At 41.6% G+C, this 24,257-nt stretch overlaps 4 protein-coding genes across 5 annotated transcripts in view; 3 read left to right on the forward strand and 1 right to left on the reverse strand.

Moving 5' to 3' along the window:
* LOC115685671 (40S ribosomal protein S29-like) overlaps positions 1-23,304 on the forward strand; it is a 36,928-nt gene extending 13,624 nt beyond the window's left edge. The window contains exons 2-4 of one of the 2 annotated variants that reach the window (XM_056311379.1): positions 21,176-21,246; positions 22,045-22,144; positions 23,004-23,304. In XM_056311379.1, coding sequence (XP_056167354.1) covers positions 21,185-21,246; positions 22,045-22,144; positions 23,004-23,012 — 171 coding nt within the window. In that variant the 5' untranslated portion in view covers positions 21,176-21,184 and the 3' untranslated portion in view covers positions 23,013-23,304. Of the gene's footprint in view, positions 1-21,079; positions 21,247-22,044; positions 22,145-23,003 lie in introns of those variants that run through there. The other variant, XM_030610759.2, reaches the window with a different exon arrangement.
* Positions 6,179-7,455, forward strand: LOC115685635 (glycine-rich protein 5-like). The gene is made up of 2 exons (XM_030610719.2): positions 6,179-6,428; positions 6,578-7,455. Exon 2 carries the CDS (start codon positions 6,603-6,605, stop codon positions 7,269-7,271), a length of 669 nt encoding a protein of 222 aa, XP_030466579.1. The 5' UTR covers positions 6,179-6,428; positions 6,578-6,602; the 3' UTR covers positions 7,272-7,455.
* Positions 7,749-15,568, reverse strand: LOC115685642 (transcription initiation factor TFIID subunit 4b-like). The gene is made up of 14 exons (XM_030610724.2): positions 14,979-15,568; positions 14,767-14,872; positions 12,408-12,946; positions 12,221-12,316; positions 11,337-12,140; positions 10,356-10,471; positions 10,162-10,249; positions 9,924-10,059; positions 9,767-9,822; positions 9,613-9,669; positions 9,398-9,538; positions 9,092-9,157; positions 8,648-8,888; positions 7,749-8,411 (listed from the first exon to the last, which is right to left on the reverse strand). Exons 1-14 carry the CDS (start codon positions 15,015-15,017, stop codon positions 8,239-8,241), a joined length of 2,658 nt encoding a protein of 885 aa, XP_030466584.1. The 5' UTR covers positions 15,018-15,568; the 3' UTR covers positions 7,749-8,238.
* On the forward strand, positions 15,749-19,056 carry LOC115685600 (protein sym-1-like). The gene is made up of 4 exons (XM_030610680.2): positions 15,749-16,123; positions 16,547-16,775; positions 17,971-18,095; positions 18,372-19,056. Exons 1-4 carry the CDS (start codon positions 15,782-15,784, stop codon positions 18,453-18,455), a joined length of 780 nt encoding a protein of 259 aa, XP_030466540.1. The 5' UTR covers positions 15,749-15,781; the 3' UTR covers positions 18,456-19,056.
* Positions 23,305-24,257: the final 953 nt, after the last annotated feature.

The following is a 24,257-nucleotide window of genomic DNA, read 5'->3' on the forward strand; positions in this document are numbered from 1 at the left end:
TCCTTTTTTTTATTTTTTTCACTTTTTTTTTTTGATCTCTCCCTCCTTCCTCTGGCCGGCGGTCTCGACCTCGCCGGCCATTGGCGAGGGCGGCCTCGCCCGGCAAGGGCTCAAGCCTCGCCATGGTCGAGCGAGGCCCGACCTCGCCGGATCTGGCGAGGTCGCTGGGCGAGGCTCGCCCTCGCCGCGGTCTCCGACGAGGGCTCGAGCCTTGCCATGGTTGGGTAAGGCCCGACCTCGCCGGATCTAGCGAGGTCGAGCCTCGCCCGATCAAGGCGAGGCTCGAGCCCTCGCCGGGCGAGGCCGCCCTCGCCAGTGGCCGGCGAGGTCGAGCTCGCCGGCCTCTAGCCTTGGGCCGGTCGCCGGACCGGCAACCTGCCAGAGGAAGGAGGGAGAGACAAAAAAAAAAAGTCAAAAAAAAAAGAAAAAAAGGAAAAAAATAAAAATTCAAAAAAATATTAAAATATTATTAAAGTTGTCCACGTCAGCACCACGTCGACGCTGGTGACTGGCAGCCGGCCGGCAAGCGTCCACATCGGCAAATTCCGATCAAAATTGGCCGGAAGGACTAAATTGGCACAAAAACAAAAGGTTTAGAACTGAATTGGTATCAATTCAAAAGGTTTATGACTGAATTGGCACAAAAAAAAAAGGTTGAGGACTAAATTGGCACAAATGCAAAAGGTTTAGGACTAAATTGGCACTAATGCAAAAAGTTTATGACTTTTTTGGCACTTTTCCCTCAATTTAGCCATTATGGCCAATTTTGACCGGAAATTGCTGACGTGGATGCCGGCCATCTTACGTGGCATGGCAGCGCTAATGTGGATAATTTTTGCATTTAATTTTTTTTTCTTTCCCTTTCACCTGTGGCCAGTACTCAGCCTTCGCCAACCATGGTTGAGTATCAAACATAGGTGAGGACCGTTCTCGCCAGATCTGGCGATGGCTTGACCCTCACGGCCTAGTGAGGGCCCTAAGTCATTTTATGCATCTATAAGTAACAATAAAATGGATTAATTTGGTAAAGGAAATTGACTTTTTATCAAAAATTAATTCATTATTTTGTTTATATTGTTTTGTCAAACTAATTCTTTGTTTACTTTATTTTTTATAAATGAATTACTTTGATAAGAAAAAAATAATTCTATAAAGATAAAACTAACTCCTGAAAACATATGAGCCTCATCTTCGCAATTAAACAAGAAATATAAAAAAAGATCACACATACAAACTCAATTTTAACAGTGCTCACAAATAAAAGATTGACACGTGGCACAATAAGTGGTGGCCCATTTTTCACACGTTCGTGAGATTAGTTAGGGTAAGACTATTGATATTAGTTATATCATTTGACAATAACTTTGAAGTACTCTTTTTTGTTAGTCTACATTTAATTTTCGAATGATTAATAGATTCAAGAAAGATGAAACAAAAATTTCATATTTTGAGTTAATTGCAAAATATTTTTAAAGGTCTATCAACAAAATAAAATATTAAAAGAAAAGAAAACGTAAACTCATGAAAAATACATGGGTCATTTGGGGCCTGTTTAGCAATTGGCCAAATAGTGAAAATTTCTGTTCTTTTGTTCCCAGAATCAGTTTTGGACCAGAAATCCATTTGTTAAATTTTTTGATTCTGGGCACAAATTCTTGTAAATTTGTGCCTAGAATCAGTTTTGGAGCAGAATCAAGAATAAAAAAAAGTAGCTTCTTGATTCTGGGAACAAAAATGAGAATCATTTTTTTTTCTTCTTCTTTTTCTTGGTTTTTAATGTAGCTTCTAATGTCCGGCGCGAGGGCCACCCTCACTGTATCTGGCGAGATTAAAATATTTTAATAAAAAATTATTATTAATAATAAAATATTTTACCGGCCATGAACAAAAAAAAATTATTTTACCAGCCATGGCCAGCGACTAGGCCATAAAAAAATATTATTAATAAAAAAATATTTTATCGGCCATGGCCGGCGACCAGGCCATGGCAAAAAAAAAAGGAAAAAAATATTGTTAATAAAAAAAATATTTTACCGGCCATGGCCGGCGACCAGGCCATGGCAAAAAAAATAAAAAAAATATTTTCAATTAAAATATTTTAATAAAAAATATTATTAATAAAAAAAATATTTTACCGGCCATGGCCAAAAAAAAGAAAAAAATATTATTAATAAAAAAAAATTTACCGGCCATGGCCAAAAATAATAAAAAATTTATTTTTTAATAAAAGTATTATTAATAAAGAAATTTTTTACCGGCCATGGCCAAAAAAAATAAAAAAAATTATTTTTAATAAAAGTATTATCAATTAAAAAATATTTTACCGGCCATGGCCAAGAAGGAGGAGAAGAAAAAAAGAAAGGAAAGAAATATTTAAATATTTAAAATATTATTAAAATATTATTAATAAAAAGAAATTTTATGCCGTTACCAAACGCATTTTTGTTTTTTTACTATTTCAGGAATAAAAATTTTGGGTCGTTACCAAACGCCTTCAAATGCTCAGAATTAGTTCCCAGGCACAGAATCAAAAAGAATCATTTCTGACCAGAATCTGTTCCCGGGCACAAAATGGTTGCCATGCGCAGCCTTGGTTTGGAAATGTGTAACTAAAGTACAATCCTATTCTCAAAAGATAGGTTGACAAACAAAGAAAAAGAAAGATAAATTTTTCTTTGAATAGATTAAATAAAATAAAATACAGAGGAAACAAAAAATAAGAAAAAGAAAGGAAATAGTGCATAATCTTATGTTTGTTGAGAGAAAAGGAAAAGAAAAATAATTAATTTGGAAAAAGAAAATGAAAAACGAATAAAAGGGAAAAAGGGCTGGAGGCTAAAGTTAAAAAAAGAAAATGGACATGGAGGTCGAAGGATTCAAACTGGCGGAGTCCACTTTATAAAAGTGGCCCATCTCTAGCTAGGCCACCTCTCTCTTTCTTTTATGTTTTAAAAAAAAGATGCAAATAGTCCTTAAACTTTGGTTTAACGTGTAAAGTGATCACTATACTTTTAATTTATTAAATATGGTCACTGAACTGTAACCTAATGTGCAATGTGATCCTTGAACTTTTAATCTATTCAATATGGTCCCTAAACTTTTGGTATATATTCAATTTAGTCTATGAACTATATGAAAATGTTTAATATTGTCCCTGAACTCAAATTAATGGAAGGACAATATTGAAAATTTTCATATAATTCAAAATCTAAGTTGAACATATACTAAAAGTCTAAGGACCATATTAAAGAAATTGAAACTTCAGGGATCTCATTGAACAAATTAAAAATTCAGAGACTACATTACACACTGGGCCAAAGTTCAAGAATCATTTGTATTGTTATGAATTTATATTTGCAAATTTAATATACTTATATATATATATATATGTGTGTGTGTGTATGTATAATCATTAATAATAATAAATATAATTAGTAAGGTTGGACAGACCAATCATAAAATGACATGTGGCGAAAGTAGACCTCGAGCTCCGGGTAGGGCTGGTGGACACCCGGGCCTTTCTACAGTGGCACATCTTGTTAGTGTTTTTATAGAATTTCCATACTCTCAATGCTTTATCAAAAAAATTTCTGTCTTGCATAGATTTTATCTCACTCATAGATGCAAATACATAAAGTAAAATATTGCACTTATTTTACAGGAAAATATTCTTCAAACTCCCGTTTGTAAACTTCACTCGAAGGGTGAAAATGCTGGAATACATCCTTTTGTTGCCCTACATATTATCTTTTAAATGATCACAATCTTTTAGTATCTCAATCAATTATATATGCGAAATAGAATATTCATCAGCTACATATATAGTTATTCTAGCTACCTTAGTAGAATTGGCTAAAGTAACAGTGAAAAAGAATTTAATAGGTAAAGTTCGCACATGACGGAGTCAAGTGGCGCAATAATGTGCAAGAAATATTCATTTACCGATATACAGATATGTTGGGATGCACAACTGAAATTTAATACTTTTATCTTGGGAAATCACTAATAAGGAGCCCAAATTCGAGCCCGTCAATAAATCTGACTAAACTTGCTTTCATTCAAAACTTTAAATCAATGAGTTTTTGACTTACAATGTTAAATTAACCGCTACACACTACATCATTCTCATTGCATTGCGAACACATCCACATGTTCATGTCTTAGTGCGAACTAGCAACACAAATTTGTCTCAAAGAGAAGCATAGAACTCCATGTGCTTATCACTAGTACTAGTCCATTTTGTTGGAACATTCAAATATTAAATCACGTTTTCATCTAGCAGATTAAGCTTCTAGAACACACGAATATGAGGCATTTCCCAAGCAAGGACACATGTATTCCTCTGTTCAGTTCAAAACTTTTCGAGAAATGGCTATTCTGCATATAAGGCCTGTTGCAATACAAACTAACATCGAAACCAATCACGTCGATCCTCGTTAGGAATATATGGTTCTACCCCTTTCTTATCTTGTTTCGTGAATTAAACGTACCATTAACGCAATCATGTATTCATATCATCTCTTCTTAGTTGCATTCCGTTTCCTCCATACACACAGAGATCACTCGATTCGCGGGAAAAGTGCCAAAAAAGTCCTAAACCTTTTGCATTAGTGCCAATTTAGTCCTAAACCTTTTTTTGGTGCCAATTCAGTCCTAAACCTTTTGCATTGGTGCCAATTTAGTCCTAAACCTTTTTTTGATGCCAATTCAGTCCTAAACCTTTTAAATTGGTGCCAATTCAGTCCTAAACCTTTTGTTTTTGTGCCAATTTAGTCCTTCTGATCAATTTTGACCGGATTTTGCCTACGTGGATGCCTGCCGGCCGGTCACCGGCGCTGACGTTGACAACTTTAATATTATTTTAATATTTTTTTTGAATTTTTATTTTTTTTTCCTTTTTTTCTTTTTTTTCCACTTTTTTTTTTGTCTCTCCCTCCTCCCTCTGGCCGGTCGCCAGTCCGGCGACCGGCCAGAGGCCGGCGAGCTCGACCTCACCGGCCACTGGCGAGGGCGGCCTCGCCCGGGCGAGGGCGGGCCTCGCCTTGGTCGGGCGAGGCTCGAGCCCTCGCCGGAGGCCGCGGCTCGGGCGAGCCTCGCCATGGTCGGGCGAGGCTCGACCTCCCGGATCCGGCGAGGTCGAGCCTCGCCCGACCAAGGCGAGGCTTGAGCCCTCGCCGGAGGCCGCGGCGAGGGCGAGCCGCGGCGAGGGCGAGCCTCGCCATGGTCGGGCGAGGCCCGACCTCGCCGGATCCGGCGAGGTCGACTTGGGCGGATTCGGCGAGGTCGGGCCTCGCCCGACCATGGCGAGGCTCGCCCTCGCCACGGCCTCCGGCGAGGGCTTGAGCCTTGCCTTAGTCGGGCGAGGCTCGACCTCGCCAGATCCGGCGAGGTCGGGCCTTGCCCGACCATGGCGAGGCTCGCCCTCGCCGCGGCCTCCGGCGAGGGCTCGAGCCTCGCCATGGTCGGGCAAGGCCCGACCTCGCCGGATCTCGGGGAGGTCGAGCCTCGCCCGACCAAGGCGAGGCCGGCCTCGCCGGGCGAGGCCGCCCTCGCCGGTGGCCGGCGAGGTCGAGCTCGCCGGCCTCTGGCCTCTGGCCGGTTGCCGGACCGGCGGCCGGCTAGAGGGAGGAGGGAGAGACCAAAAAAAAAAAGTGGAAAAAAAAAGAAAAAAAAGGAAAAAAAATAAAAATTCAAAAAAATATTAAAATAATATTAAAGTTGTCCACGTTGGCGTCACGTCAGCGCCGGTGACTGGCCGCCGGCCGGCAGGCGTCCACGTCGGCAAATTCCGATCAAAATTGACCGGAAGGACTAAATTGGCACAAAAACAAAAGGTTTAGGACTGAATTGGCACCAATTTAAAAGGTTTAGGACTGAATTGGTACCAAAAAAAGGTTTAGGACTAAATTGGCACCAATGCAAAAGGTTTAGGACTAAATTGGCACAAAAAAAAGGTTTAGGACTAAATTGGCACTAATGCAGAAGGTTTAGGACTTTTTTGGCACTTTTCCCCTCGATTCGCACCTTTATTGTCATGCGAATTGCTTTCGCCACCAGACTCATCCGGCACGCGTTTAGCTCCCAGAAGGCAGACACCCCCCCTGCACAATGCATGGCCCATCCACTCACTCCACTCTGTCCTACAGCTACTACTTGTTTATATCTCCCCAAGCTACGAAAGAGGACCTCCCTCATGTATATATGTGCACGAGGACGACCAGTATCTCCCCCACATCCATTTTAAGCAAAGTCTTGCATGCACGAGCTACATGTTCGTGGTCCTTCAAACTCTCACACTCTGCTTTTTTTCAGCGTGCCTTTTAAGAATATCGATGCTCTATGAACTAGCACACCTTCGACCAAAAAAAAAAATATTAACTAGCACACCAAAGACGACAGAGAGAGGCGAGAGACTGGCGAATTTATAGGTGAGGACAGAAGTTTCGATATCTTTTTGTCCACTAGTTGTTTCCTGCTGCTCTTTTTTTTGTTATTTATCCTGATAAAAAAAAACATATAAAGGGTTTGTTAAGGTTGGCTATAAATTACATCTTTTGTGTTAATTTGGATTGTGAAGTTTGCATCATAAACGAGAGGGTGTCATGGAAAAGCAGTATGGGGTTGCATGGAGTTTCATCCTCATTTGGTTTCTAGTAGCGGAAGGTAGTAGAGGGAAGAGGTTTCTGAGCAAAGGCAACGATTATGATACGGCCAAAGAATTGCAAAGGAGGAATCAGGATCAGGAAGAAGCTGCCTACGGAGCAGTGCCGACTGGTGGGTTAGGAGGTGGAGGTGGCGGCAGTTTTGGTGGTGGCGGGGGAATAGGCAAGGGAGGTGGAGGTTATGAGTCAGGTCATGGTACGGACGGTGGCTACGGTGATGGAAGTGGAACAGGGTGTTGGGGGGGTGGCATTGGTGGAGGTGGCTTCGGAGGTGGCGGAGGATCTGGCTACAATAATGGCGGTCAAGGTGGTGGATATGGTTCCGGGGGCGCAAGTGGAGGCGGGTATGGAGGAGGATCATCTGGCGAGTATGGGTCTGGTGGCGGAGGCGGCGGTGGCTTAGGGGGAGGATCTAGTTGTGGTGGCCCTGGTGGGGGAAGTGGGTATGGATCAGGCTATGGCTCGGGATATGGAAGCGGCAGAGGCATCGGCGGAATCAGTGGAGGAGGAGGAGGTTCAGGCGGAGGTTTCGGGCACGACGGAGGATATGGAACGGGCGGTGAAGGTAACGGAGGAGGCTCATACGGGGGTCCAGGCAAAAACTACTGATTCACTAAGATTTTTACCTTTAGCGGAGAAATAAGGACGACTGTTACTGTTGTCCAGCATCTATTTCGTCTTCTCCCTATGGTAGTCTACTGCTATGTCCTTCATCGCAATTGGGGGCAGACACATCTATCATACAATGTAATCCTTACTAATCTTTAACAGTACTAGCATGCTATCTTGACAATACCATGAACATGTCGAACTCTAATAGATGGTCGTGATGATCTTATTAGAGAATGCTTTGCAGCCGGTAGCACCTTTGGAAATCATGGTGAGAGCTCACATTGGTAAATGTAAAAGACAAAGGAATATGTAGACATGCCTCCATCATCTCAAAGTCACTGGACTCATGGAACATGCTGTGCAATTCATCTGCCTGTGACCTTAGAGTCTAATTCACCTAATAACTCAAACGTTTTGCATACAAAAAGATGCAAATGCAAATTGACCAGGAACATGAGAGTCCAACTGATGAAATTCTGAGGAAGAAAAAAGCCAGTGATTTTATTTGACAACATTCCTTTAATGAGTTGATGTGGCCTCCAAAATATGCATATAGAAAACCTTCTCATTCACCTAAATTCCCAACAATTCAATCACAAGAAATGTTACTGCATATCGACAATGAGAAATCCTAATACCAGATATGTACTGAGGAAACCCAACTACTGCAAAAAAAAAAAATTGCAGCAGAGGGATTGCTGCAAAATACATGCAAAATCAAAAGAAGAAAAGCTATGATACAGATGATATACCAGGAAAATGCACTAGACATCCCTAAATTCAAAGAGGATGAACTAAGATTAGTGTCTACCGCAACCATAAAAGGATAATTGTTTTCCCCATCAAGAATGAGTACGGTGGTGAGACTCGATCTGGATCAACAGCTTTTTGCACTTCATTGAATGATTTGAAAGAGTAGCCGGATTAGGAATTTAAAAAGCTGAGACCAACATTGCCACTTCAATTATTCAGCACTAGTTTCAGAACGAACTTTATTGTAAAGGCGGTAGATGAGACTAGACTTCGCCATCTGAGGTTCCCTTTCCAGAACAGCAATCACATCCTTGACAGAAATTGTTCGAGCTACCTTCGGTTGTGATGCAATAGCTTGGTTCCTTCCTAATCTTCTAATGGTCCCTGTAAAGCACAAAAACTGGTTAAGAGGACTGATTGGGACGAGGCACCACATCAGATATTGGGAGATTACAATAACACCCAAACACATTGATTTTTCGCACGGTTAGTTTGTTGAAACAAGTGCTTGCTCTTTGTCCAGCATTAGATTTTACAATGAAGAATCATTTTCAGCCACTGTTTATGCTATCAAAACCAGAACTCCAACACATCAAATTAGCAATGATTCTATGACATACCAGATGCAGTCTGTCCCCTTCTTCCTGCTTCTTGATTGTCCTTATTACTTCTTCCAGAAATTGAAGATTTTCGGCTATCTTTACCGACCTGAGATGCTGCCTCCAATCCTCCCTCACGTTTTTTACGGGCTTGTTCAGCCATAAGCTGCCACTTGGATAACATGTCATCTCCTCCCACAGCAGCTCGGGCAGCAACATTTGCAGCAGTTGTCCTCATCTTGTCGTCTTCCTCTTTGTTTGCCTAAGTATAGACGAAAAAGAATGAAATATTATCAGGCCGGATCCATGAGAAGGCGTGATGTGAGTAAGCTTAGCTAAGTATAATCACTAGGTTGATGAACATTGGAATTCAATCCTCATTTCAACCACTATAGCTAGGAGATTTCAAGGGAAGGGAGGCCTCAGGTAGCCAAGCCATTGCACCCAAAAAGAAATCCAATATACCTTCACGGATTTTCCACGACCTTCGTCCTTTTCTTTATCACCATCAACTCCTGGACTGCTCTCAGGCTGCAATAATGTACACTAGTAAGCATTAGGCATAACCAGAAAGGGAGGTGAAGAAAAGAGGGAAAGAGATTGACTGTTGCAAACATATTTATCTACAAAGACATATTTGTTGAATCTGTAAACACCATACTCCAGCATAAGTCATAATTGTTGAATCTGTAAACACCATACTCCAGCATAGGTTTCTTAGTGGTAGAAGTCATGTCAGCTAGGTGAATAGCATAAATGGCAAAAACTTGCCTCGCTTTGTTTCCTTAGCTTTTCTGCTTCAGCCTGTTTCTTCTCCCATTCTTCCTTAGCTCTGCGGTTCAAAATCATAAGGTGCTGCCGGACATCTGAAGTGACAATGGTCTGATGTCTGGACCTCTCGACATCAACCCTCTAATCCAAAATAACTTAATTAGGAAAGACTAATATATTTGAATCAAGTTAGTGGAAGGGTGAAAAAGACTCACCTGCTTTGAAACTCTAATTAAATTGCACAGTAGGCTGCGCAACCTCTCCTCCACAATCTGGAAAATGAGTTGGTTAAGACACTAAACAGGATTGGCTCAAAAAAAAAAAACACTAAACAGGGAACATTAAAGAGCAGAGAAGCTAGCATCTCACCATAGACAGACACCGCTCTACGTCATTGCCTATATTCTTCACCCCACATTGGGCCACTGGCACAAGCATAGAGTCAAATATCTTTACCAAAGAGTACTGGGTCATAATAGAGAGAAACACAAAATTTCAGAGATGAAGACGGAAGAGAGGAATTAACTGATCTCCACCAATTTTTTCTGCAAGGGAGCTCGCTGCAATATCAGAGTTTCTTCTTCCTCTTGGACAACTCTTCGGGATGCTTCTGAGACTCGACTGTCATCCTTAGGCCCAGAAAACAACTGTTCTTCCTCTTCCTGGTTCCGATCACATTTTCAAGGATAAAAAAGCCAAATTACTAGAAAGTTAATAATTAGTTGATAGGATAAACTATACAGAATTGTGATGTCAATTCGTACCCTGAGATTGACCCCACTAACAGCAGTGACATCAATGAGTTGTTCAATGCTTTGATCTGCAAAGGTCCCAGATACCTTTTGCTTCTTACTGTACAGATTCAGTAGACAACACATTAAATTGACAAATGTTACTATCAAAAGTGAAATTTCATACTCAATTGCTCAAGATGGGTATAGATTTGAAGCCAGATCACCTTGAGGGAGGAGGCGAAGAACCAAGTGTTTCGAGAGGCTTCTTCTGGCCAACAGAAGTTTTTTTAGGTGTCCTTGCATTATTCCCAGCTGGTGTGGATGCTGTTCGGGAGCCTAGCTGATATATTCAAGGCGAATAACATCTTTTAGAAAGGACATACTTGCTGTCAAAACTTTGTCTGATATCATCAAGGAATGAACTTTTATACTAATTATCCCAAAAAGAACCACCAGTTCTTGTTTCAAAACATAGAGCAAAACGAATGACAAAACAATGATTGAAAAGTAAATTTCTACAATATCACTACTCCAGTAAAGAGATAATGCAAATAATGCGAATTATTCCAATCAGTCTAAAAATTGTACTCAGGATAAATGAGAGCAGAAGTTTGTGCACTAAGCATCTCCTCTATATTCGCAGTTGTAGATGCAACGTCGTGTCCAACAAATAATACAATAGCTATCAACCCTAGTGACAATGTCACTAGAGAATTCCTTTCCTGAGTCAAAGGATCATATTTAACTAGTAAATATGCTCTCGTAACATGTCATCCTTCCAAAGTTTTTACCTCATTAACTTTTTATGCTTCATGATAGAAGCCCAGCCCAGTATAAAGTCCGTTAGCTGCAGTTTTGCTGCCTAGTGATAAAGAGTATTTTCATACCTCTTCAATCAAGCAAATGAAGAGGAATGGCTATCAAATAGTTTTACCACCTAAAGCATAGAGATAAACCTCCCAACAAATGTCTCCAAGCCATGGCATTTAAGAAACACAGAGATAAACCTCCCAACAGTAAAACAAAACCTAAACAGACCCTAAGGACAGTTCATTTACATCTTTGCCTATGTGATTAATTGTTTAATCCAGAGGTTGCTATCGGGATTTTATATTCCCATATGCATACAAAGGAAATAAATGCGTTCAAGGAAATTAACTGGATCAAATTGCAAGATACAAGCATGGTTGAACTTAAAGGACCACCTGGATATTAGAATCCTGAGCTGGTGTTGTGGCGAGAGAACCCTGATGCAAAGTCCCAGTAGTATTAGTAGGAGCCAAGAAACTGGTTCCTGGGGACTGCTGTTCAAGTGAATTGTCCCTTGAGGTTTCTAATATGGGAACTCTTTGCTCAAGATGTCCAGCTGAAACAGAGGACGATCTGTGAAGGGAAGACAACTGTGTTTTTTGTTGATTGCTAGAATGATCAACAGGTTCCTGTTTTACAAAGGCTGCTGATGAGACGGCACCCGAACTTTGGTCTTTAGCAGTAGACGATTTCCAAGGGACCGAATTTTGTTGGAGTGATACATTACTTGCAAATGGTGGGAGAGCAGAAGATTGCCCTCTCTTGTTATCATTGTTAGGATGCTGCCGATCAAATTTTGGTGCAGTCACCAGGCTAATTGTCTGAGCTGCCCCTCCTGGCTGAATTGAACCCAAACTTTGATGAATCGGAACCTGCTTCATTTGTAAATCATTAGGTTCTGTTTTGACAGATGAAGCAGCACTGTTTACATTCGTCCCGCTGAATGGATGATAACCACCAGGACTTCCATACTTAGGAAATGTCTGCATGTTCTGAAAATGCTGCTGCGGCTGCTGCTGCACTAATCGAGACTCTAGTATCTGTTCCACCTCTCCAGACTTTGGACCATTTCTAATCATTGCAGAATGGACTTGGCCCGGCAGAGACAAATCACTGAACTTTGCAGCGCTAGCAGGCTGCGTTCTAGGGTGTTGCTGTGGAGCTGAAGTCAAACCTTGAATATGCAACTGAGGGGGAGGCTGCAAGCAAGAGACTACGGAGCTTAGTAACAACGTGGCATTCATAATCCTGTGTACGACATCAATCGTGCTAAACATACCTGTGTTTGCATTTTCGTAAGTGCCAACTTCAGCATCTGATCTCCAACAATTCCTCTCATGATCCGAACAAACCCTTCCTTGGGAATATCATTTTTCTATAGCAGTGAGACCAAGCAAGCAACTAACAAACCTCATTAAATTGCCCTTAAAAAGTAAAAATCAGAAAGAGCTTTACCAAAGACTCACCTTCAATTTGGCATAAAGGGTTTGCAGTTGCATGGCTCTATCTTTATCAAGCTGGGGAAGAATCACAGGGAGCAACAATGCAAATGGCACTTGTTTAACACGGTTTGGCCTATTTGGTGGTTGCTCGGGGACCGTTGCCTGTTGATTGCTCATTTGCTGTAACTTTAAGTACTGAGATTCACTGTCAAGAGTATGCACTCTACCTGGCTCACTCATAGAGACGGAATTCTTCTCTGACACTTGCATCCCAGAAGATTGCATGATCTGGATAGAATTTTGTTCTCCTTGCCCGAGTTGATGACCATCTTGCACTTGTTTCTGCTTCAACTGCAGTTGATTGACTTCCTCCAAGTTGTTATTTTGTTGGGGATCAGCAAGAGATTCATGTTGCTGCGGTTGCATCTGTGCCAAAATCTGTTCTTGATGTTCTGCATTTTTTTGCTCTTGGTGGGTTTGAGAGTTTGCATTTGCAGCCTGGTTAGTCGGTTGCCATCCCTGATATGATTGGCCGGGCATATTATTGTCTCCTTGGGAGACACCTGAAGCATTATAGTTTCCTTAACAGTAAGACCCTTTGAAGCAACAAATATAAGATCAGCAGCAAAAAAGAGGGAGTGAAAAGAAGGGAATGCCGAGGTGACCTAGGTATTAGGAAGCAAGTTTTTTTATACTGCTAAGCTACTCACCGCTATGAATATTGACCAAGATTCTACTTTTGTTTTGCATTCTTCCAAATGTAACATCTAAACAAGGAGCACATGCCAAGCCAATTAAGGTGTTCATCTCATACGCATATCAAGTAGTAAACCGGTATAGGAAACTTTTTTCAGCTGGCACTGCCAAACACTGCAGTCGCACAGCACTGGCTAAAAGTATTATCCAAAACTACACCACAAGCTTAAGAAGTACAAATAACTTTTTTCCTCTGCAACCACATTTTCCCTGTAACAAATTTGCTTCTCATCCCTTTCAGGCATTTAACGGTTCCATCCTCTATTTGCAGTTTAGTCTCTGTTGCTTTACTTTTTCGAATGGTCTTGGAAGAGAGGAGGGGTGAAAAGCCTTATTTTGTTCTTTAGTCATCCTTCTTTTAGATCAAAAGGAATCTACAAAATGTTTTTAATACCCTTCTTGGGTCTTGGATTTCGATCAAAATCTAAATTCGGAAGGGGACAACTTTTACTTGCAGCATAATTTTTGGCTTTTATAAGTTGGCTTTTGATGCTGCACACAGATTAAATGAGAAGCAGAGAGGTAGGAACCCCCTTGAACAATCTCTAAGTCACGATAATCAAATAGCTACCTACTGATCCTCCTTGTCACAGAAAATTTCTCCCACAAAATATCATTCCCTGTTTATAAGAGGCTTGGCATGTTTATGGCTTCATCAACTTAATCCAAATTCGCAAATGAGACAAAGAAACCAAAGAACATTTCATCATGCTCATCCTCACATGCTAGTAAATAATTATATCACATCAGCTCTAGATTAAGTTCACAGATACTTGAACTAACGCATCCCCAACAAAATAGAACTAAAGATTGATATAGGCCAAATTTAAATTGCAATTTTAAAGATTAAATCCTCTTTTTTAATTTCTTTATCAAGAAATATCATAGCTTGAGACAGACATAGTTGGATCCATCAGAATCTTCAACAGCCTAATTTCCCTTCAATCTCGCGGTCGGGAATCCATAATCTGTCATTTTTCCAGTGATACGAGATTTGAAGTCACCACTGATCTACCACTATTCTACAACACAGATGAAATTAACCAGAACTAGCCCATCAGACTGAAAATCACTTGCTTCTATCTTATCCACACACCCAACATCTGAGAGGCCTGACTCTGGTTCCACATAAACTCAATAGTTGTGACTAAGGACCCAATTACTCGATCTACAGGTCAACAGTAGTTCTCAGGAATCAGCTTAGAGACTGCAGGCTCAATGATGTCGCTTGACTTAATTTTCAAAATTTAATCTAAAGCCCCAGCTAAGTCAAACAAGGCATGTTAAGTCCAAACATTTAGCTATAATGACATCAACGTTACTTAAAATAAGGTGACACAAAGCAGTGAACTTGAAAGCCATGGCACATCTTTCTTGCCATTCCGATCCGACAAATTGATAAATTTGACTTGTTAAATACAAGGCTAGATAAGATCAATGTGTTGTAACAGGATAAAAAGTGTTATGTATCATCCCTGCACTAACTTCATTACATACAACACATAAGCTAGTCATCATCACATAAACACGATGTAAAACAACGTCCTGATAACCTAACAGTCTGCATCAAAACTACCATGAAAAATTCTTAATTCCTAGAAAGCAAAAAACTTAATGCCAACAACACCTTTATTGGATGACGATGCTTGAGAAGCCGAAGTATCGCCTCCAATATCCCGATTGAGGGCAGCCTGGAAAGCCTCCACGTCAGCCCCTGAGTGCATGCTTTCGTCCTGTAGACACAAAATTAACCAAAATGAGAAATCCCCAGCCAAAATCCACGGCGAGAGCAGAAGTTTTACCATACGAATACGGTAAAATGAACAAAACAACAAACACCTCATCTTCTTCGAGGAGCTTCATTATCGTAGGATCCATAGCGTCCAGCGCTCCTTCAGTGACTTTTATTTGCCCAATTTCAACGGCCACCGACCCAAAGTACCTACCTTTTGCAGAGAAAGCTACAGAATCGAACAAGTAGCGGGTCGCATAGGTCGAGGTCGACTATTAGACAGTCGCAAGCATCTCCCCTCGTTACGAGCTACAAACTCAGCAGCCAGAGAGCAAACCAAGAAAGCCGTCGCCACAGATCAAGCGTAACGACGCTGCGTGCGCCACGGAACGTTCCCGCGAACAAGCTATTCCAGCAAAACCCTAGCCCTTAAGCTTCCTAATGGAGACCGCGCAGTTCGATTCCTCGCGCGATCGTCCACAGCAGCTCCCAGCTCCGTCTATTCTTGATTTGAGGGCACTGCCATCGGAGCAGATGGCGCCGGTGCTTCGGAGAACATTCGGAGCGAGACGGAGACGAGAAGAGCTCGGCCATGAAACGAAAGCGTCGAAGCTTCTTGACGAGAGCCAGAGAGCGACCGAGACAGACAGCGTCTATTCTTGATTTGAGGGCATTGCCATCGGAGCAAATGGAGAAAGACGGGGGAGGGAAGAAGAAAGGGGCTTAAATAGGCCGGGCGAATGCTTCGGATGGGCCCGGTTCAACCGGGTTCGAAAAGGGCTTTGACCCGAAACCGGTCCGGTTCGATTCCGGTCCTTCCGCTGAACCCCCTCCTGCTTCTATAAACACGAGCGTGCCTTACCACGCCAAGGAAAGTTACCCCCTCCAAACTTCGAGGAGGAAAGGAAAAATGGCGACGAGCTCCGTGCTGAAGCAACTCCGCCGGCGTTCGACGACGCTCTCCGCCCCGCTCGCCGATCTCGCCGCCGTCTCCCTCGAATCCCCGTCGCTCGCGGCGAGGTCGCAGCGGCGCAGGGCCTACGCCAGCTCGCGGAACGGGACCGGCAACGGCGGGGGCGCCAGAAGCTCGATCTCTTCCCTCGAGACCCCTCTCTCGCGCTCCGTCCCTCTTTCCCGGCCGGGGAAGAATGGGTTCCTCGCCTGGTACTTGGGCGCGCTCGAGGCTCGGCCCGTCGTCACCAAGTGCGTCACGTCCTCGCTCATTTACGCCGCCGCCGATTTGACTTCCCAGGTAAGCGCTGAAACAGTGTCGGTTGCGACTTTGAGCGTGTTTTCTGCACGGAAAGACCCTAGCTTTTATGGTCCGGAGGGTTTGAATGTTTTTGAGACCGTTGAAGTTGAACTCGCTTTCTAAATTTTAGCTAGTGTATGGTAAGAGGCTACTGTAAGGTGAATGATTTGTTTGGCAGGACTTTGAATAACATCCGCTCATAATGCCGAGCATAGATTCGTCGATCTAGAGTATGGACATGTTAACTTTCTGTGTAACCCAACTTCTGTTTTCTGATTACTACTGCGAACAGTACACATGTATATACTGGTCTACATAGATTCACTCGCTTGCCTCGTCGCATTTATCATTGGCTGTGAAGCTTCTCGTTTGATGATTCGATTAATATGATTTTGCTGACAGCTTTTTATCGAATTCTTTTAGATGATTACATTGCCGCCTTCCGGTTCTTTGGACCCGATAAGAACGCTGCGTATGGCCGCATATGGATTGATTATCTTGGGTCCTAGCCAGCACACGTGGTTCAACTCTGTGTCGAGAGTCCTACCGAAGCGAGATATGGTTACTACCCTGAAGAAAATATTAATGGGGCAGGCGTTATATGGACCTTGCATCACCACGGTCTTCTTCTCGTACAATGCGGCTCTACAAGGTGATGAGATGCTTTAGCGATCATTTTTCTTCTCACAAGCCCTTTGTCTTTCACATACCAAAACTATAATGGCAATTTTGGCTTTATTCTGTACGTGATGAGTGATTGTTATATTGCAAACTATTGACAAGTGGTATTCACTTCTGAGCCAAGAAATTTAACTAAATTTAACACAACAAAATACTTATAGATATCTTTGCGAAGGTAAGAGATGGTTCTTTGGTCTTCTCTTTTCTGAGGTAAAGCCAACTGATTGGTTGGATAGTTGACTTGCCGCAAAGCCTGTTCCTCATTCGTTTCACATTTTATATGCCTCTTTTGGATGATTGAGGGACTTATTGCTGGTTCATTTTTAAAATTTTAGCTTTTCAAGTTGTCGAGTGGATGCAGTATCCTATATTAATATTCCCCCGAGTCAGTTTCTCTGTTGTGGCAAAGTATTCTTCTATTCCTCATAGGAAAAGTTGGTTATACCACTCATGTACCATTGATTATAGTGTTGATGCTGGCTCTTTGACAAATGCGCAAGTCTTAATAGGCTGATGGGTAATGATGGTCTTGATGTACTTCGGACATTCTGCTCTATTTGACTGATGGGCACGGTCAAGAATCATTAACTTCTGCCCTGCAGTTCTTTGCCACGATATCCTAAGAGTACTAACGAATAGCTCTTTGAGAAGATCCCAATTGTGGTTGGTTTGATGATCACCACTTATCACTAAAAATGCTAGAATCCATTAAAGAAAAGGATTTATGGGACTGATTTGCATATGAGTGTTTTTTGGAGTGTGTTAACTTAGCTATAGTTCTTGATTTGAGGGGGATGTGATGTGGTGCCAGTGATGCAGCTCAGAGACTTTGACTTGTATTATCTTTAGTTTCTTCCCTTTTCACAATATCAATTGAAAGTTTGAGCGACTAAAATGAGCAACAGGATACCTTTCCTTTGCTGCCATTGGGTAATTAGCATTAGTTTGAACCTCTCTTTCTGTGTGCCTGCACGCGTGTCCTTCTGCATTGGTTACAAGATTTTTCCCTGATGATTGAGCCCACAGTTCTCAGTTGTGCCAAATGGCTACTAATTGGCATATATATCTTCAAAGGATGTATCAAGTGACGTTAAATTTCCTGTGAGATAATGTACCTAAGCAGGAAATGCTTCTTTATCAACGAACTTAGTTTCTGAATGATGCAGGTGAAACTTTTGGTGATATTGTTGGCAGATTGAAGCGAGATCTACTGCCGACCTTTAGAAATGGCGTTTTCTTTTGGCCTATTTGTGATTTGTTCACATTTAAGTTCGTCCCTGTGCATTTACAGGTATGTTTGGTTGCTTTAAGCATGCTGGAAGTTTACATTGCTGACATCCAAGGAAAATAAACTACTCCAACTAATGTCATTTGCAGGGTACTCATTATAATTTTCGTAGGACCTGATCCGATTGTTAGGAAAAGTTACTTTTTGCTTAGGAATAATCAGTCTATTTTCTTTGTCCCACCTAAAATAACATGTGATTTCTATCACTCATGTGTTCTGATCATGGCAATGGCTGAGGGGAGAGTGAGCTATTAACACTTCTTTTCATATTGTTGGCAGCCATTGGTGAACAGTTCTTGTTCATATGTGTGGACCATTTATTTAACATACATGGCAAGCTTGAAAAAAGCGAGTTCGGACTGAAGATGGGATTGGCAAACTCCAACTGTATACATTGTTTTTCTCCAACTTGGGAAATTGAAGAAAGGAAAGGATTAGTTTGTCCCAAGTTCAATCCTCGTTGACAGCACAATCAATCTCCATGAATGGCTGGGGTGTAAGATTCATTTAGTCATGATACGTCATTTCTATTCAAATGTAACTATGTACTTTTATCAATTTAGAAAGAAAATTTTGTTGAGTTTCAGCATCCAACCTTGTCAAATTTCAAGAGCTGTTGTATCGTTGTTATCATCAAGAATCAAGCACATGTTGGTCCTGTGGTCTTTGATAACCTTGGTCTCTGATGATATGAGCAACATGGAGGCTTGGTTCCCCTCTGGACTGATCGAGAAGGACGATGAACCCATGTCCAAAAGTAGCACAGAACAGTTGTAGCAACTAGAGGTTGCTGTACTTTTTATTATTTAATTTCTGAGGCAGTGTGGTTGTTTTGGTATTTGCATGCTTAATTGCATGAAACTCAATAGCTCTAAACCTTCCTGAATAATTCTGATTTAATTCTGATGGATAATTGTAATCAGATCGAGTTTAATGAAATTCCATCGATGTTTTTTGGATTGCAGTTTAGTTGGAGAGGTGATGGGAATTATGTTCGAGTTATAAAAATGTGTTCTTATGGAAAAGATGCATGTATTTTTCATGTTTTCGAAATGAAGCATGCCCTTTTCTCATCTTGCTAATAAATGCATCATAGCTGGCTAACTACGTGATGAAATACATGCCCACTAAGACGGATTAACGTATTATGCCGGAGCAATCACAGCTTGTCGGCTCATATGACATATATAAGTTATGGTTTAGTTCAGATACAGAGCTTTTCTCTTTGCCTTGGAGAAGCAATTAGGACAATTGTCTGGTACTAGGAAAGCCAAAGATTCTTCGAGCTGTTGGTTGGCCATCAGAAACAATGGCGATTTCTATGTTCAAATACGGCACCGGCTAAAGAAAGCAACACCTCAGCTTTGTTGTACCAGATTTGTTGTCCACTCTCTCCATCTCGTACCAGATTTGTTGTCCCCATCATCAGCCATTCCTAACTGCAGCTCTTTCTCCTCTATGGAATGAGCAAAGGAATAGAAGCGGCCGGAGGTGATCACTGAAGTTGACGTAGCTGCTGTTCGTAAGGATATCACTGGTTCACCTCAACGTCGTGATTGGAAGCATTCAAAAGTCCCAGATGATGCGGTTGCTGTTCAGAAGGAATTTCAAGATTTACAGTTTAGTTTTGTTCCTCTAGAAGCAAACATTGGGATAAGTACACTTGAAGTTCTAAAATTTATCACGAAAGTGCAATTGAGTACTAAAACCTATAAATCAAATCCTAAAACTTATCAAATTGGTGCAATCGTGTCATTTCATTAACTCCATCCAATTTGGCTGAAGGAAAATGCAGACATGACTTGTGGCAATGATGTAGCTAAAACAAGGTCGTTTTGGTCAAAATTTGATTTTAATACAAATTTTATTTAAATTCAATTAAAATATAAGGTAAATTATATAATAAAAAAAGGACAGGGTGAGAAATTGAGTTATTCCATTAACTCCAAATAAAAAAATAAGGTAAGTGCAATCGAGTCATTCTATTAACTCTATCCAACTTGGTTGAAGGAAAATGCGGATGTGGCTTGTAGCAATAATATGACAAAAACGTCGTTTTGATTCAAATCTGATTTTTAATATAAATTTTATTTAAATTCAATTAAAAATAAGGTAAATAATAAAGTAAAAAGAAAGGACATAGTGAGAAATCAACCCCTCGCTACTGCCGCCCCACCATTGCTCGGAAGGGTCAGCAAGGGTAGGGATGGTTGGAGGGGGTTGCGCGAGCCTCGACCAGTGGTCCGCGACCCTCGCTGACCGCAAGCGAGGGCAGCCATTCGCCACCCTCACCAGCACTTCCTGGCTATCGTGGGGAGGCGGTGAGGAGGACTTGCAACCTTTGCTACCTAGTTTCTCACCACCGTCTTATTTTCTTTTTTAAAAAAATAAAAATAGCTTTATTTTTTAATTTAATTTAAATAAATTTTGTATCAAAAATCAAATTTGGATTAAAAAAAGACATCGTTTTAGCCATATCATCGCCTAAGAGATAAAACATTAAATTAAGCACCGTCAGTATTATTCGTTAATCAAGTTGGACAAAGTTAACGGAATGACTCAATTGCATCAATTTGACAAGTTTTAGGACTCAATTATACTTTTTTTTTTTGTAAATTTTAGAACTTAATTATACTTTCGTGACAACTGTAGTTACACCAGCAAAAAGTCCGTGCTGGTTGGGTTAGCTTGCATACTAGGATGAAGATGTGTCGTTTGATTTGGGACTTTGATCCTCCTCCCCCGCCCCCCGCGTCTTCACCAGCTTGCAAATGATGATGCTCTGAGATTATTTCTCGGCCCAAATAGACATCGCTTCTCTAAGCAGTGGGCCCGATTCCCAAGCTTAATGGGCCGCAGCTAATTTTTCGTGGGCTCGTGAAGAGGGCTTGAGAAACTGTTGAGTACCCCGCCGCCTTCTGGCGGAAGTCCCCGTGCGCATCCCAAAACGCGGCGTTTTTGGGGGACGTGGGAGCGTATAAAAGCAGCTTTTTAGGGTTTTCCTCAGCTTCCCTGACGAAGAGCGGAAGCGATCGTAACTGCGCGGCGAGCTCAGAGGAGGAAGAAGGAGGAAGAAGGAGAAGAAGAAGAAGATGGGTCACTCCAACGTGTGGAACTCTCATCCCAAGACCTACGGCCCTGGCTCTCGCACTTGGTACGCACTTCGCTTCATCCTTCCTTCCTTCTTTCGCCGTTCCTCTGCGCAATCCGCGTCTCGAGCTTTGGTCAGATCGATCGTGAAGCTTCGAACTTGGGTGACAATTTGGTCGGTTCTCGCCATTTCGATCGCTGTTCATGCGCGATCTCGGCTCCTTTATCGTTTTGCTCGATTTGGGTGGTCGGCTAATTGACTACAACGCTGGTGTAATGGCTGGTTGATGTGATGGGTCCTCCTGTTGTTGTTGTGCCTTTTAAGGGTTTTTCTAGGAGATACTTGGGATTGTTTAGACACTGCTAAGATTCGGTCGGTAGGGAATACCTAGGGGCGAGTGACAGCACTCTCTCGAAGGAACTCGGCGAAACGGGCCCCGTGACTTCGTGATATGGGGCTGCCTCCTCAGAGAAAATATCTCCAAGCAAACGGAAGAGGAGGAGGTGGAGCATTTTAGTGTGAAAGGATCAGGCTAAGGGCGGTGTAGAATGAACAGATTCGTGCATTGACTGTGTCTTGGAGACTTTTGTAGCTTGATATTAGTGCATACTGTCTATGAAGTTTTACAATGAGACTCTGCTTTATGATTTGTTTTGTCATTTCATATTTCTATTGACCGAAGACCTATGCTGCCCACAATCTTGTTCTGCGGATTTAATCGCTGATGTTTCTTCAGTTTCTTTATTTATAAAGTCGATTGTTCATTTTCTGGGAAGAAAAGAAAAGCCAAAACTGCTGGCTTTCCTTTCTTCTTTCATTGTAGGCATTTATTCTCAACTTTTGGTTTTGTTTTGTTGGCAGCCGGGTATGTGGAAACCCTCATGGTTTGATCCGGAAGTATGGACTGATGTGCTGTAGGCAGTGCTTCCGTAGCAATGCTAAGGAAATTGGCTTCATTAAGGTGAACTTTTGTTAAACTCCCCTGATTGATGTTAGTTCACCAGGCGCCAAACTTTGATCCTTTCACCTCATTTTGTCTGACGTTAGTCCCTCTACTTTGTTGGCCAAAAAAGAAAAATATCCATCTACTTAATCGGTTATGAATGTTATGCTTCTTGTTTTTGGGCAAAAGCCACTAAAAACGCTAAACTATGTTTACAGTTACACATTTACCCTAAACTTTTTTCAATGATACCAAAAATCCAAACTTGTACCTGTGTGACCTGTTTACCCTCCGTCAAAATTCTCTTAACGCGAACCGTTAAAAATTTGCCCTACATGAACGCTAGAAAGCAAACAGTGTTGACATGATATCCACATGACTTAAGTAAAATGAAAATGACGCTTTGGTTGAAAAATCATCTAATGGAATTTTGACGGAGGGAGGGTAAATGTGTCACATAAGTACAAATTTGGGGTTTTTTATGTCACAAGAAAAAAATTAGAGTAAATGTGTCACAGTGGGCATAATTTGGGATTTTTAAAGTCACAAGAAAAAGTTCGCCCTAAAATGTGTCACTTAGGGCATAGTTTGGGGTTTTTTTTGTGGCTTTTTGCCTTTGTTTTTGTTGTACAGGTTTTTTTTGTCATTGTTGTTATAAAAGGGTAACTCATGATTAGAAGGCAAATATGGTTTGATAGATAATTACAGTATTTATCAAAGCCCCTTTTTTTATCCGAATGGTTGAAGTGGCCAAAATTTATGGAAGAAAATCTACTTTATCTCACATTTTTGTCTTAGAAAACTTTTCGAGTTTCAATCTTTGCTGCATCTTTTTGCTGCGGAGAGAAGTTTTATTGTCACGATTTGTTTCTTGCAGTACCGCTGATTGAGTGGGAGTCATGTCAACAACAATCGGAGGAGGTTATGCTTAAAGTTTTGTTTGGATGTGTAATTGCAAACTTCTCTTTCATTTTCATGCTCCGAGTTAGGTGTTACTGAGAATTTTTTTGGATATGTTCTGTTGGCTATTGCCCTTTGGACGCTGTTCTGCCCTGGTCTACACTAGGGGTATGTCGACATGGTTTATTTGAACTCTTAAAGGAAAAACAAAATCAGCACGAGTACCTCTTGAGAATGTTAATGTTATTGACTTGGTTATGCCAGTAATTTATCTGCAACTGATTGTCCAACCTGTGTGGTTTTCTTCTGCCTCCACCCCCTCTCCCACCCCCACTCTTCACATACGTCCAGTATGGTCAGGGTCAGACACAGATGTTATTTTCTTCTGAACCACGATACTTGTCTGGAGTACATTGGTAGATCAATAAATATTCTTAGAAACATGTGTCTTTATTTTTATTTTGGAATTCAGCCTGTGATGATAAGGGGCCATGGATTCTAATTCCGTCTTGGTGGTAGTTGCTAACGTTATGATAGAGAATCATGTCATGCCGGTTCGGACATTGGCGCTGTTTTGTGATTCGGCGAATTGCCTGCATGCACAGAGTACATTGCGTTGACTAAGAGCCCATGCTTGGTGGAGATCTTGGATCTGAGATTCGCCGTCCATTGAAACGCTAAAGTCTATGTGGATGGCTTTTTATCAAATGAAGAGCTGTTAATGGGGATGTGTCTTCAAATTGGACTTCTATTTTGTCTTTCCTCTGCTGTGCTGTCTTCTCGCCTCTCTATTGTGGTATTGCTGCTAGGGATTGTGACGATGTGGCTTGATCCGTGTGGGTCAAGCCATCATTTTAGTTGCTCGCCTCGTCTCGTCTCGCCTCATTAGGACTTTTTGGAGTCAGAAATGAGGAGGCCACGCCTGATGGTGGGGGAGAGAAGCTCAGGGGAGACCCAACATTGTATTGATAACCATGTTCCAGACCACCAAATTAACTCAAAGCATAAATGGAGAATCCATGTTCTATGGAAGTTAAAAGGGGGAGATGATGTAAAAGCGTCTCTCTTCATTAGCTTTGGTATGTGCCGAAAAGAAGGGACAAAGCCTTTGCGGGTGATCCGAAACCTAGTGCGGAACCCGCTCTTGATTTTGAGTCACAACATCTTACAACCTAGTTAGAGCAGCAGCAGGATGTTGGGTCGTCCGATTATGCTCGTCGTGTCATGGCAC

Source organism: Syzygium oleosum, unplaced genomic scaffold (assembly GCF_021117445.2).
Source record: "Syzygium oleosum isolate NSW1041296 unplaced genomic scaffold, Sole_v2.1 Sole_v2.05, whole genome shotgun sequence".
In the NCBI taxonomy this organism is placed as follows: domain Eukaryota; kingdom Viridiplantae; phylum Streptophyta; class Magnoliopsida; order Myrtales; family Myrtaceae; genus Syzygium; species Syzygium oleosum.